Genomic DNA, 16,026 nt, shown 5'->3' with positions numbered 1-16,026 from the left:
CACTCCCAAGTTTAGATAAAGTGTCTCGAACGAAAGAGAAGATTAATATTATCGGCACCGTAACGTAGAACGTTTTTTTTTTTCATATAGGAGTATTACATGTATGGTCTATAGTGATGTGAGAAGTATAAATTTATGCATATTAGCTTTAAATATTGAAAAATTTTTAAAAGCTAGTTGTGTTTATTGTTTAACTATAATATTCAAATTGGAGGTAATAAATTTTTGTGTAAATAATGTTCCAATATGTAGTTACTAAAATTACATCACATGAATATGGACAGAATCCAAATCTTATTATACATGGAAAAATAATAACAAAATATGGACCCTGCTTACTTGCAATTACTGATGGAGAAAAACTGTGCTTTGTATACTTCTGCAAAGATTATAATTTAGGCTTCAAAGAATTGAAAAACATTTATCCTCTATCAAATTATACTCTTAATGATCAAATTATTGGCAGGTTTGTTCATTACTTTGAAATGAATGCAACTGGCATTATTCACTTGCAACTTAAAGGTACTAATTTTCAAATGAAAGTTTGGGAATATTTACTAAGCATTCAGAGAGGATCTACAGTTTCATATGAAGAAGTAGCTAAAGGTATTGGTAATCCTAGAGGGTCTAGGGCTGTAGCAAACGCGATATCTAAAAATAATATTGCTTATTTTGTTCCATGTCATAGGGTGATTAGTAAAAATCGTAATCTTAATAAATACAGATGGGGGGTAGAAATAAAAAAATTGATGTTGTGTGAAGAAATGATGAACTCTTTCAAAAATTAGGAAAAAAGGCAACTTCAGAGAAGTGAATGAAGCTATTAAAATATTTATAATTTGTTTTGTTACTTCTGGTAACTTTTTATTTAAGAATTCTACTGAAAATTGTAAATTTATTATTTACTTTTTTTATTATAATATTTGCATATTTACAATCTACATCACATGTGAGTATTAAGTAAATTAATGGTCTGTATTTAACTTGGAAGGGAAGCATTCATTAATGCTGATCCTTATATACTATTTTTCAAAGTTGTAGTAGGTCTTGAGGCCTACGTAGTCTTCTCGTGCATGGACAATTATTGGATAGTTCTTCTATTAGCTTGTTGTCATGGTTTGCCATCTGTTGATTGTATGTTACGGCCATAATCTGAATCTCATTTTTGATGTATTAATGTTGAAATCAGAATGGAGGGTATGATTACTGACATACTATGGAGCACCCACCAGGTTTCTTAATGTTTTAGATTGAAACCTTTGTATTATGTTGATCGTAGTAGATTTAGGGCATCCCCAGAATTGGATCCCATACAGTCAGATCGGCTTTGAGATTGATTTGTATATCAGCAATTTGTTGGTTGAGCCATTTTAGTGTTAATTTTTGTTATTTGATTTTATACTTGTAGTTTTATATTTTGTTTTTATTTTAAGCAGAATACACGCAGTTTTTCAGAAAAAAATCTTCTTTTTTACAACATCATTCTTATTAACCTTCCGGAACTGGCTCAGATTCTGGGTACGGCCACTGGCGGCGGACTGTGACTCCGCATATGTTTCTGTCGCACGGAGAATGTTGTATACAAGATTCATCAGATTAAAAAAGAATAACAATAAAAAACTTTTAATATTTATTAAACCATAAAATATATAAAATACAAATAAAACATTTTGCATATAAAGTTGAAAATTAAGGTAAATTACATTCGCTACAAATACAAGTTAAATGTCCCAGACACATGAACTTGCCACAAGTCTGGCATGGAAAACGCGTAGGTCGGTTTTTCTATCGGTCGCAGTATGAACAACATCCACGACTATTTTCAGTATTATTTACAGGTTGGAGATTTTGTATTCCAAATATTTCCTTTATCCTAATCGTTATGGTTTTGGGAATATTGGTCTGTACTGCTCGAGTACGAAGATAATTTTCGGCTATTTGAGAAATTAGCATATGGAAAAACTGTCTTCTTGTTATTTTTTGGCCAACGTTTTGTAAATGAAAAAGTACCATTGAATTCACTCCGGCTATATTGAGTAATGAGTAAAAAATTACAATCGGCCATCGTTTCGTATTTCTACCACAGTCATATAATGCGCACAATTTGTCTAGACTATCTACACCACCCTTGGAACTGTTGTAATCTATCATCACTTCTGGTTTTCCTGTTAATTCGTCAATTTTATCATCATGATGAAGACTTGATATCAGTAAAACGTTTTAGTTTTTCTTGGAGATATAAGAGACCAACGTTAAATTTTTATTGTAAGCAAACATACTTGAATCTATTGGCCTTTTTGTTGGATTCGAAATTTCTAAAGGTGAGAGTGAAATCCGTAAACAGAGTACGGACTAGAGGAATAATGATAAACCAGTTATCACATGTCACATTTCTCCTAGAATGTCTGATTGGTTCAACTAGTCTTTAAACAAGTGCTAAAGGAGAATTGTCCAAAGAGTGAGGTCCATCCGGCTGTTTGCCAACAATAGCCTCCAAATTGCTCGTATAAAAAGTTTTGGAATCCACCATTGCAAAAATTTTCAAGCCATATTTATTTGGCTTACTGGGAATGTATAATCGATTGTCAAATTTTGAAGTGACGTGTATGCAGCTTTACACTTTTCAACAAAATAATCGAAGATATCCCTGATTGGAACCAATTTGTCCGTAGATTTTCTTTCCAACCGTGTATCTATATCATCAAAACGTAAATGTTGTGGTAGGAAGCTAAACCGAAATTGTGACATTGTAAGGCGGAATTGTTCAACACCAGTTCCATTGTTGTTCCACGACATTTAGACGACTTGACTTGAGAACTCCTCCCAAATAGAGTAAGCTAATAATGCCTGAATTTCAGCCGCATCCGTTCCTTTCGCATTCCTTTCACGGGCATAATTTTCTTAATTTCTCGCGATATGTCGGTTTGTACATTCAACAATTTTCGCTAGCATCGTATCATCAAAAAAATATTTCCAAATGTCAACAGCGGTTTTCAAAGTCTTTACAGGTGCTTTATGGCCTGTTAAACGTGTAATCAAATTCTCTGAACGGGTTTTGGTGGAAGCAGGAACTTGTTTAAGCAATTTAGTTCCATCTTTTCCAGTGAAAAAAGGTATCTGTGTATGATATTCTTCCTTACTTATATCCATTGTTTCCACTTCATCATCTGAAATTTCTTGTTCAGTGTCGGAATTCTCAAATTGTTCTTCCACATTATCTTCCTCATTATCGTCATCTTGCAAATCCTTATTTATTTCGTCTGCATCATCTTCGCTCAAACACTAGCATTAATTTGTTTAGTATGTCCTGTTTTTGTTCGTACGACATTATAGGATACTTTTAGAACATGAAACCTTAGTTATCATAATGATTCAAAATGTGAAAATCGGCGTCTTACCTTCCATGAAGTTAAAAATAACAAGTTTCAAAATATTTATATGTTACTGGCGGAGGACTCTCAGTCCGCATTTATTTATAGAATTAACACTATAGCACCGTTGCACTTCAAACTCACAACTGATGTTCTCTGAAACATTGTCGAGGCATACTATAACGGAAATGACCAGGTAGTAGGGATGTTCGGAAAAAATACGTATAAGAGATGTCTGCGGAGTGAAAGTCCACGTTTCTCACTCCATCTTGTCTTGCAAAGTCTGGAAATATTAGGTATCAACTTCCTCCTCAAAAAACTGATTCCCGAAAAAAGTTTATAGTATCATTGGTGGCTCCCGTGGTATTTCTAATTTCAGGAAGTGAATTTAGATCATTGATAACTAGATTCAGTTTGTGGGACGAGCAATGAAAGTAGAGGGCTTTGATGTACTTTTTGCGTAAGATCGCTTGTACCCCTCCGTCTTCTGACATCGTTGAACAACCACCAAAACCAACCCATATTTGTAATACTCCTATATGAACAGTATACTAAAAAATGCCTCAAGTAATCACATTTATTTTACTTTAGTAATTAGTGTTGTGGTGAACCTGACTGCATTCAAAAACTGTCAACATGGCTTCGATCTTAAAATTTTCACGATCTTTTGCAAAATTACCCAAATATGAAAATGTACTCAACGTAAGTACCTATAGTTGTTTTTATTCATATTTAATAATGCACATTAATTATAAAAACTTAATTTTGAGGTTCAACATTTATTACGTAATCAGATTTGACAATTAAAATGTACATTTTTTCAGGCTTATGGCAAAAATATAATTAGAGGAGCCGCCAGTCAGCCAGAATCACAAACTGTTGTTCTTAACGTTCCACCCACGAAAGTTAGTACATTACCAAATGGTAAGAAAAATTTAGATCGTTAAGGTTATGTGTTATGTCATTGTCATCTGAAATCAGAGTAATATGTATTCCTTTTCTTGCAATTCTTATCATATATCGTCTACACAATTTTTATTTAATATCAGCAGTCACATCCCATATTTATATAGTACAATTCATGTTTTGTCCAAATATGAAGTTTTATTGGATCTCCACATTTGAAGAACAATATATTGTTCCTGAAAGTGGCGTAACTCAAAGGTTGCTACTCAAAAGTTTCAAAATGTATTTTTTTTTTCAATTCAAAGTACTTACATTTATTTTGGCCTAATTATTTCGTTACAAATTAATAGGGAATATTTTCTATTTGAGTTGTTATTTCCCTGCAATCTTTTACCCACTTATGCTTTTTCACTTAACTTACCACAATGAATTTGATGTATTCCAATAATTACTATTCATATTAATATTATTAATTGAGAAATAATTATTTACCTACTAATATAGATTTTGTCATAATAATTATCAATAGATTGGGAACAGGTTTCAAGAAATAACTAATTTTTAATAATACAAAATCTTATATAACTTTATCAAAAGTTTTGATTGAATAGAGAAGGTAAAACACTTATTATTATTATGTTATGTATAAATAATAAAGGAACAAATTGATCACATAAAAAAAGTAAAAAGACAAGGTAGACAATGGCTTAGGAGCCCAATTGGTATACAATGGAGTGAAAAACTATAAGCCCTACTTATGGGAAAGATCATCATAAAAAGAATGCATATCAGCTGGAATAACAGCCTTCAACTGCTGCAAATGATTATATTTTTCGAGGCTAATGTTAATTGGCTTATTATTCAATGAAATAAATTAATTTAGCAATGGCTCATCCTTTTTTCCATTCCACGTTTTTCTGGGAGGTCCACAAATTCGTCGTGAAAATTTAACTTAAACTTTATTACTCCAATTGGATTGTAGAGTTGTACGCTTTTGATGTTGTTGATAGTTGGGTTTCCATCTTTGTTTCCTGGTCTAATTGAGGTGTATTTCAGATTGCAGTGAAAATCGCAAAAAAATCCATAGTCTACTTACATATATAAGGAGACCTAAAGCTAATAATATTTAGTAATAATGTGTTTTTCACATTCTGATGTTATGGGGAAGTTAAGATATTAAAAAATTGACACAAAATCTGAAGGAAATGTAACAAAAAAAGGGAAATAACTCACCTGGATTGAGGATAAGGAAATGCACAGGACTAAGCGACTTACGCACCTTCTCAAACATTCTAGAACCATTTGAGATATGCCTATTAACTAAATCGTTTTCTCTCGAGCCGGAAAATTTTTCATAGTTACACTTTTTATCTAGAAAGATGCACTTAATTTTTCTTCTGTGTAGTTTGGTTATGAACATGAAAAATGTAATTTTTTCAAGGTTATCCTACTTCTCAGAAAGAATGACGATAGATTACACATTACTTATTGTTTACAACTGTTTAAAATACTTTCATCTTTAGGAATTAGAGTGGCAACTGAAGATTGGGGATCACAAACTGCCACTGTAGGTGTTTGGATTGATGCGGGAAGTAGATATGAAGATGATAAGAATAACGGAGTTGCTCATTTTATGGAACACATGGCATTTAAGGTAAATTCATACTCTATAGAATATTTAAGTTAATACTCCTGTAGAAATCAAGTTTAAACTGCAACTACAATAGCTATTTTCATTTTAGGGTACAAGTAAAAGAAGCCAAAGTCAATTAGAAATTGAAATTGAAGATTTAGGCGCCCAATTGAATGCGTATACCAGCAGAGAACAGACAGTTTACTATTCTAAGTGTTTGAGCAAAGATGTACCAAAAGCTATTGAAATTTTGGCAGATATAATTCAGAATGCTAAATTGGGAGAATCTGAAATTGAACGAGAAAGAGGCGTTATTCTTCGAGAAATGCAAGAGGTTGAATCCAATTTGCAAGAAGTTGTATTTGACCACTTGCATGCTACTGCTTATCAAGGAACACCTCTTGCTAACACAATTTTAGGTAATAATTTAAATAAAATTTATTCTTCCATTGATTTGGAAATATGCAGGATTGATAATGAAATGTTTTTAACATCAAAATTCGAAATGGTGACGTATTTCAAAGATAAAATTATGCACGAATCAATAAAAATAAATTTACTCATACACAACTAAATTCCCTGGCAAACTTATCTTATTTTAGTGGAAAATATAAAATTTTGGGGGGTGTACTGGGTTGGTGCAAAGACCAATATTATGTTCTTTGAGTAAGAAAGTAGGTATACAGGTGTTTCAAAAAGAAAATTCACATTAAAATTCTTATTGCTAACTAGTGCACTACAAAACCTTTGGGTCACAGTATATATGGCACCCTGAATTATGCATATGAGATGGATACACTCCATGATTTTTCCATACTTGTACGGGAGACATATAATTGTTTGGCATTGTGACTATAACACCTGGAACAGTATAATTTTTGCTGTAAAATATCTTATCAAAATTATTTCTTACTTACAAATTATAATTAAGAATAATCTGACTCAATCCTCAAACGAAGAATGTGTTGTGGATTCCTGGAATATCCAGAGAATTTAAAAATCCAGTTGCTAAAAATCAGTGTATCACTGGGTAACAGCTGTTGTATCTAGAAAAACATGATTAGTGAGTCAATTATGACCTATGTAATTATTCAATATGACCTAGAGGACACTATTGATTACTTCACTTTTTATCTCAACAATAAATACTGCAGTAATTGTATGGAATATGGCAATAGGTATCATGTATTTAAATGAAGTTCACCGTTTCTTATAACTATGAGATTTTATAAAATATAGATTTTGCAATTGCATATTTCTTCTTCCTTCCTCATAGAAAATATTATTTTAAACATGTTTGAATCTTATTAAGAAATGTGAATGACTTTTAATGTTACCAGACAGTAGTAAAACAGTTTCATTGTAAGTTTATTGTTAGCTTTCAAATTTTGCTTAGTTACATTACATGTTTCAAGTGAATTGAACTATTTTGCAACATTGCTGCTATTCTATATAAACATGCTCTTCAGTAATCATCCAACAAAATTTCAAATTCTGTATTAATATACAGTTAAATTGAATTACAGCATCTTTTGTTGGAAACTTATACGAATTAAATTGCAAAAAAATATGCATCAACTTATAATCAAATATATTGAAATAAATAATTGAGATACAAACTATCCTATCTTTTAAGTTGGACCAATTTACACATAGTAATAAAATTTTAAGATCAGTTTTGGAGCTTATGCTTGATTTTGACATTATAAATTACTAGATCAATCTCCAAATACAATATAGCTAAACCATATAAAGATTTTCCATTTTAAATTGTGAGAATTTAAGTGTTGATATACCGGAAATAAAAAATTATCAATTTGAATTATTTATATATACCATAATTATGCAATAATCGGATTCTTAATTTTTTATTAGTTTAGGTGCTGTTTATGTTGTTTAACATAATCTGGCAACACTGATTTTTTATTACATTACATTTGTTCATCCAATTATTTAGAGAAATTATTAGTCTTTTCTATGCAAAAATTTGCATGAATTTTATTGCGATTGTTACATTTATGTTGTTCGAGTAGATAATACAACTTAATGAAATTTTTAATGATTACATTTAATTATTGGCAAAAATAATATTTTACACAAATCTTTCTGTAGGTCCAACAGCTAACATCCGAACAATCAATGCGACGGACCTCAGAAATTATTTAGACAATCACTACAAAGCAAGCAGAATTGTTGTTGCCGGAGCAGGAGGAGTTAGTCACCAGGACCTACTACAACTTGCAGAAGCTAGTTTTGGTTCTTTAAGTATGTATCTACAGATTTTACAATATATTATTTTCCGTTAACAATAAATTGAAATTGTTATAATTCAATTAAAATTAATCAACTATAAGGCACTACAAGTTTCGCAAAATAAATTTTAGGATTATTGAAAGCATAAAAGTTGAGTAAAATGCCAATAATAATCAAGCAACAAACCACCACCAAGAGGACTCTTTTCGATGTACCTACCTACCTTCTGAAGAGCCTTTAAGTCTTTCAAAAGATGTATTTGTGGTTGCCACTAAAATCCTTATAAATTTCTTATGCAAATGATGTAATAATATTTCCACTAGAACAAACCAAAAATTAAAAGAAGGACGTGGATACTATATTATTTGATAATAGCTCCTTAACGTTTGAAACTGAAAATGTGCAAGAAAACATAAAAAGTTCACAAGAAGAATCTGACTCAACGAGCACAAAGCTCTCAGTATAAATAACAGAAGATGACAGAAAGACTCCTACCAAAAAAAGAAAAAAAATCGTCAGAATCGTAAATATAATGTTAGAAAAGAAAGAAGACAACATAGAGAAAAGTACACTAACATTAAAGGAAAGGTAATGAAAAAAATAGAAGTCAAAATGTTTCAATACTACTAGAGATTAAATTTTGAAAAAAATTGTGTTTGTTAAGGGTTATTCTGCAATACTTGAGCAAAAGTCGACAAAAGGCGTACTAGTTTTTCCAAAAGGTACAAAATCCTGTGACAAAAGTCGCTCGGTCTCCCTTAAAAGGAAAACACACTAAACGTGTCACTCCTACAGAAAAATTAGACAAAGTACGAAATCACATCAAATCGTTCCCAACTATGGATTCTCAAAATTGTCTTGCTAATTCCAAAAAAACCTAACCTAACCAAACAATAATCCTGTTACTCATGCTATTTACAGTAAAATATTCAATAAGAAAGATATTTGTGACAAATGCGAAGCCCTTCTGCAGATCAACAGATTCAACATAATGAACATTGCATATTGCATGAATTCCTAACAGGGCGGGATTCTAATGCAATTTCAAGTGTAGTAGTACGTATTTTGGATGTATTGGCTTAAGATTTAGCAAATCTGAAAAAAGTTATTTTGTGGTCAAACAGTTGTGTTCCACAAAATAAAAATAACATTAGGAGTCTAATTCTAATGCATTTCATTCAAAATACGGATAGCAATCTAGAGCAAAAGTTTTCTAAGTAATCTGCAAGATGTTGATGCTACCCATTCAGTGATAGAGAGAAATATAAAGACCATTGATATTAATAGTCCTCTAGGACTCATTAGAATAAAAATGAACATTTTTTCTAAGAAAAGTATTAGATATAAGAAATGAAAAATCCAACAAATAATGTATGATACATTATTGAAAATAATGTTTAAAATCAGATTCCCTCGGGATGTTACAGACAAACAACTCCTTACTCATCAAAACGAGGAAAGGACAATACAAGTGACACCAGTTTGGAACAAAACAGGACAGTAATTCAGGTGCCTATGTTGAAAGAAGAGAAAACAATTTCAGCAAGAGAACTTAAGGATGTAAGCGACATGCTGACACTGAAGTGTATGGAACTGATAAAAATTTTACAATACCATAATAAAAAGTTTGAAAATTAAAAAAATAGTATAAGTATGATAAGTTATTTTGTTTCATATTTTTAGAAAAAATATTGTTCTACATCAATTATTATCAATAAGTTTTTGATATTTTTATCCTCTTTCTATCTTATTCTCTAAATATATCTGTCTATTTAAATACGTTTGTACAACTTGGATTTCTATTTTTTTTTTTTTTCATTTCAGATAACAATTATCCAGGAAAAGTTCCAGTAATTGCACCTTGTCGTTTTACTGGATCTGAAATTCGTGTTAGAGACGACTCCTTACCATTGGCTCATATCGCTATTGCCGTTGAAGGTGCTGGTTGGACTGATCCAGATACTTTAACATTAATGGTAGCATCAACTCTACTTGGTGCTTGGGATAGATCTCAAGCATCAGCCAAACAGAATGCTACCAATTTAGCTAGGGCTAGTGGTGAAGGTGATTTATGCCATTCCTACCAAAGTTTTAATACTTGCTACAAGGTTAGTATGATCATATACTGAATACCATATTGCATAATTTGAAATACAAACTCAACTTCTATTCATATGACATAACATAACATTATATCCATGGTTAAAAATAACGAAGTAGTAGGAACAGATACAATAACTGCCAAATTAATAAAACAAGGGGAGAAAGAATATATTAATACATAGTTAATAAGAAGAAAATATAATAGAATAGTTAACAGGACAGAAAGTGTCAATACCAAAAAAGAGGACAAAAAGTAGCAGAAGAATTTGAAATAGAAAAAGATAGAAATAAAAGTCAAAAGGAAAAGGATTTGAATTAAACTGAATAAAACCAGTTATTTTGCCATTCATTCAATCATGTGTGTTATTTACAATGATATTTTCATTAGTTTTATTTAAAATTAGGCAAAGTTAGGAACAAAGTTCTCCTCAAAGTATTTTGTATTCATAGATTATTTAGATAGATTTGGTAGTGTTACGAAATTGAATTTTTTTATTCAAATAGAATCAATATAGAAAAATACTATGTGAGATTTTCTTTTAAGGATACTGGTTTATGGGGTGTGTATTTCGTCTCGGATCCTATGAAAATAGAAGATATGGTTTTCAATATTCAACAGGAATTTATGAGATTGTGTACTTCAGTAACTGAGAACGAAGTCGAACGAGCCAAAGCTCTACTCACTGCCAATACACTTCTACAACTTGATACTACAAGTGCTGTTTGTGAAGACATTGGTAAGCTTTTCTTTCCAATTACACAATAATTTCAATTGATATAATAATTTTTTCATTTTTTTACAATTTTAGTTTGGATAAATATTTTGTTAACAAATAATTTATCTTTATTTTCCAACCATACAAATCTAAAAGTAGACAATTCTGAAGTCAACACACTATTTATTACCACTATACCAACACTCATGATTTCAGCCACGTTTTGATAAAAAAAGTTATCGTCTTCACACCGAATATAAACTGTTGAGACAATAATTTGTATCAGAGAAAGAAATTGTGATTATATGTTAATAGACAGAAACTCAATCTGGAATCCAAATCTTAATTATACCCCTTCGATAATGTATTCATTGAAATAATACATTGTTTATAATTTTCTTTGCATAAGATGTTATTACTATTTTCCATAGTAATGGAATACCCCGCTTTTATTACAATTTTAAAATATATGATGAATTTCAATATAATTTTATTTATAATATCAAATGTCTAAGAGGTATTAGTTTTAGCTATCTTGAAGTGCTTACAATATATATCAGTATTAAACGATTTTTGTAGAAACTAAAATTTCCGTATTAATATTTGACATTCCAGCATTCAGTGAAGAAGATTACAATTACATTTAGATACACCAATACCTACTCATTATACTCTCATTTGCAATTACAAAACACATTAAAAAAATATAAAAAAGTCAATCTGTCGTAGATAATATGAGTTACACTCTTGGAATCCTTTAGACAATTCCTTAGTAGATGCAGAAAAAAACTAAAAAAAATAACTATGGCCTGTATTCATTTTCATCAGTTTAAAATGTAAAAGCAAGTGACGGTCAATGAGGAATGATGTTTGCAGATTCATATTAATCGAAATTGAGAAAATTAAACATTTTTCATAAGAAGTCATTGGCGAATTAGGCAAAATTAATGGAAAATGTGATGCTAAATCTCAAATTATTAGCAAATGTTGTTGGTTAACAGACACTCCAGCATTTATTTTTTGTCGAATTTTCGAAAAAAGTATCTCTAATCACAACACAGATATTTTAGTTTTCCAACTGTCTGCAAAACCGTTGAGTTTAGATATATGGTTGTAACTATAAACTCCCCAATTTTTTGGGGTTCTGAGAAAAATAGGCTACAGTCGACTCTCGTGAATTCGAAACTCGAAGGACTCTTAAAATGTTTAACGAATTATTGAGTGTTTGATATTTTCAAATGGTTCGAAATTTGTGATAGAAAATAAATAAAACTTCGAATTATTAGGTGTTGATCAATTATTATTAACTGCTATTCTATAACAATGTAAAAAGTTTACAGGTACTTTAATGTACCTGTACCATATCTGTCGCAGATAAAATTTCGTTATCAGTTAGTGAACTTGAGATCATCTTTTAAGAAACCGGAGTTTTTGAGGCAGTTGAGAATCGTTAGGGGTGTTACAGCTCTCCTTGCCTTTGTCCGTTTATCGAGAGATTCAAAAACGAGCTTAATAATTTCTTTGCAATAGAACGTCTTATAATTATGGATGATCCCTTGTTCCAATGGCTTACAATTTGGATGTTGTATTTGTAGAGGTCCAAGTTGGATAATGTACGAGGTTTGTTGTGGACAGTGCAATTATCGAAAAATAGTAAAATTTTCCGCTTTTGTCGTTTCATGTCATCCAAGTTTTTTTGTTAGCACGATAAACAGTAGGAAACGAGTTCACTCCTTTGAAACATTGCTTTTCGTATCACTATGACATTTTTCATCTTTAAAAGTAAGCGTCTTGTCCGGTAAACAGTTGAAAAATAGGCCAGTTTCATCAGTATTAAAAATATCTAGGGCATCATTGTTTTCAATCAAGTTGTTTAATTTACCGTGCCAATCTAAGCACACTGTATCATCAACACTTCCACTTTCCCCACAAACATTTTTTTAACAACTCCATTTCTCTTTTTAAAATTTGTAAGCCACCCTTCACTTGAAGTTTTTGATGCTTAGAGCAGACGTGAACTCTTTTGCTTTTTCCTTCAACAAGTTTCCACTAATACACTTTTTGTCCTCTACACTGTCTTAGTCAAATAACCAGGCTTTCTTCCAGACAAGGAAATTCACCTTTAGTAGCTCTTTTCTGTATTCCAGCAGTTTGAGCAGCATTAATTTTTACCTTGTGCTTTATTATGGTTGAGAGAATACTCAGAGGAATGTTGATTGTCAAACATTTATACTTTCTAGGGCTCATAATTAAGACAAACTTTTTATCTGTATACCAACAAAAGTGTAACAGTAACTGAATGATAACTAAACAAACCCATTCGTGAGAAGTGTGTGTCAAATAGTCAAACTAATCGTAACAAAAACAAAGGCTCGTGTACGTCGATACAAGTTTGAACTTGTTGCAAAATGTACTTACAATCTTTCCGCCTCTTTCTCTCTGCAAATTTGAATTGTCTAATATTGGACGCCTATGAGTTCGAATTAACGCGTCATTTTGTTATATAGCAATGATTTTTTCATTCGATTCACCAAGTGCATAAAAATGTATTGATTCAGTTCGAAATATAAAGAGATTTTGTAGGGAACTCATGACAACTTTGAATTATAGAGAGGTTCGAATTATCGTAGGTTTGAATTAATGAGAGTCGACTGTATTTAAAAAAAGTGAGCTATAAAATTTTGGAGATAGGCGAATTTGGTACCAATTATGATTTAGAAAGCTTCCGACGAAATTACTCAGACAAATTATAAAAATTTTTCATCTTCTGTCTTTCTAAAAATATTTTTTGTGAAGGGTTACATTTGTCAAAATATTGAAAAACCAATTCAAATACTGAATACTGGATCCCTTTAGACATTTAATGTTTCATTAGTTAAATAATGGAATCCATCTTAAAGACTAAATGTGCAATAAAAAAAGGCAGTGCTACCGAATGTTGTAGACAACTGTTTTAACTGAAATGAACTGGTAAACTCATAAAATTTCAGAAAGATATTAGCAGTTCACCATATACAGTTATTAATAAAGTACAGATGAATAATCCAATCAAGTCACCTCATTCAAGCCGGTCAAAAGTGTGATAATATATGATAGTTAAAGCACAATCTTTATTTGAACATTTACCTTATAACATCCCAAAATAAGAGATTAAAATTTTGTTATTTCAGGTCGTCAATTACTCTGTTATGGCAGAAGACTTCCACCTCATGAATTAGCTCATCGTATCAACAGTATAACGGCACAAAATGTCAAAGATGTTTGTTATAAATACATTTACGATAGATGTCCAGCAGTAGCAGGTGTAGGACCTGTAGAACAATTACCCGATTACAACGTTATTAGATCACAAATGTACTGGCTCAGAGTTTAGATTTGAAATTTTATAACAAACAAGAATATTGATATTTTTGAAGTATTATAATGAAGTTGTGTTTTCTACGTTTTGCATATCTCATAGCTTGATCACATAAAAAATGCTTTTATTATAGATGTTCAAAATATATCTGATTAAAAGCTGAATTTGTTTAAATCATAGATACAACACATAGCACATTTAAATCTCTAATGCCTCTCTCTAATTCTTGATAAAACAAAATGCACATAATCTTGGATCTGCAGAACTCTATTCTTTCTCAACTTGACACATTGAAACCTCAAAATGTCATCAAAAATACTGAGCTGTGAAAAACATTCTTCTACATTGAAATTCTCTGGTATTCTATGTTATGTCAATAGAAAACAAAATCGCTTCATGTTTGTCGATTATTCTTGTTTGACTCTGACCATTTCTCTTCTTATTAATTGATAATTTTCAATATTTTCAGTATGTATGAAACATCAACTTGTAATATATTAATTTATAGAATATATTGTTTAATTCTATGTTAAGAAAATTGTTTCATTTTTATTTAAATACATATTAAGGTTTTGTTTATTGCTTTTATTCTTCATCAGCATAAGTAAAACTGCTACTTTTATAGATTCTTATACTATTTATTGGGTGACCAATGAAGTGGGTGGTACACGGGCGCTCATGGTGGTAGGGGCACGTGACTGGTATCTAACGTTTCCTTTGTTCGTAGCATTTACATTTCAGTCATTGAGATAGAGCCGTGGACGCTAGACCAACGCTTGTACGCGTATGACAGTTTTATGCAAAATGTCGAATCTGTAACTGTTGTTCAGCGAGATTTATGCAGTCAGTTAATAATAATAGTTAATATCCATTGTAATGCACGCGTCCCTTCTCGTAACACAATATTGAGACGGGTAAACAATATTCGAACAAGCTAGCACTCCGGAGAACATTGAACGAGTAAGGGAAGCCTTGGTCAGAAGCCCACGCCGCTCTATTCAGAGGCATTCAGCAGCACTTCAAATGAGCACAAGTACGGTAAGACGAATTCTGCGGACAGACCTAAATTTCCATCCTTACAAGATAACCGTCGTGCAGCAAAATTCTCATCAGCGATTACAATTTTGTCGACAAGTGCTTACCATTTTTGAAGAAAATGAAAATTTGATATTGTTAATGAGTCGTGTGTACAACAATAAACCGCTTACTTTGGAGGACCTAATGATCGCAATTCGTCGACACGTCACCCAGTTTGATGTAGACATGTTGCAAAGAATTGAGGCCAGTTTCTGATAAGGCTACAACAATGTACAAAATGGACATCACTTACTGGACATAATTTTTCGTGAGTAAGTAACAAATGATATGATTCAACAAGTGTTTCTGTACCAATAAATCTTTTTTAAAGTAAACATTTAATTTTTTATCATTATTTTAAAAACATCCGGCTCCCATGACCAAAAAATTCAAAATTCTGAAACTATTTATTTACCATATAGTTTTGACAAAACCAGAACAGTAGAGCGCTACATTATTTTGAAACATTAACATAAAAAGTATTGGCAATATTCATTTAATCATTTTTTCAGGTTACAGAGGTACATTTGAGGTTTTATTTTTATCAGTTTTAATAATAAAGGTGGTATCCACCTTCGGCAATGTACGTAACTATGTTGATAATAGCAT

At 31.3% G+C, this 16,026-nt stretch overlaps 2 protein-coding genes across 3 annotated transcripts; both read left to right on the top strand.

Moving 5' to 3' along the window:
• The first annotated feature begins 7 nt into the window (after nucleotides 1-7).
• LOC130893902 (mitochondrial-processing peptidase subunit beta) lies at nucleotides 8-14,850 on the top strand. Of its 2 annotated transcripts, none has more exons than XM_057800347.1 (9): nucleotides 8-214; nucleotides 3,751-4,073; nucleotides 4,196-4,295; nucleotides 5,801-5,931; nucleotides 6,020-6,329; nucleotides 8,023-8,175; nucleotides 9,988-10,271; nucleotides 10,811-11,003; nucleotides 14,153-14,850. In XM_057800347.1, the coding sequence occupies exons 2-9, from the start codon at nucleotides 4,008-4,010 to the stop codon at nucleotides 14,353-14,355; spliced, it is 1,440 nt and encodes a 479-aa protein (XP_057656330.1). In that variant the 5' UTR covers nucleotides 8-214; nucleotides 3,751-4,007; the 3' UTR covers nucleotides 14,356-14,850. The 2 variants fall into 2 exon arrangements, with proteins under 2 accessions (XP_057656330.1, XP_057656329.1); XM_057800346.1 differs by having other exon boundaries at nucleotides 72-214; nucleotides 3,963-4,073.
• LOC130893903 (bifunctional transcriptional activator/DNA repair enzyme Ada) lies at nucleotides 224-1,658 on the top strand. The gene has a single exon (XM_057800349.1). The coding sequence runs from the start codon at nucleotides 237-239 to the stop codon at nucleotides 786-788; it is 552 nt and encodes a 183-aa protein (XP_057656332.1). The 5' UTR covers nucleotides 224-236; the 3' UTR covers nucleotides 789-1,658.
• Nucleotides 14,851-16,026: the final 1,176 nt, after the last annotated feature.

The sequence above is a fragment of the Diorhabda carinulata genome, chromosome 5 (assembly GCF_026250575.1).
Source record: "Diorhabda carinulata isolate Delta chromosome 5, icDioCari1.1, whole genome shotgun sequence".
NCBI classification, from domain to species: Eukaryota; Metazoa; Arthropoda; class Insecta; order Coleoptera; family Chrysomelidae; genus Diorhabda; species Diorhabda carinulata.
This window is presented reverse-complemented; position numbering and strand designations above follow the sequence as displayed.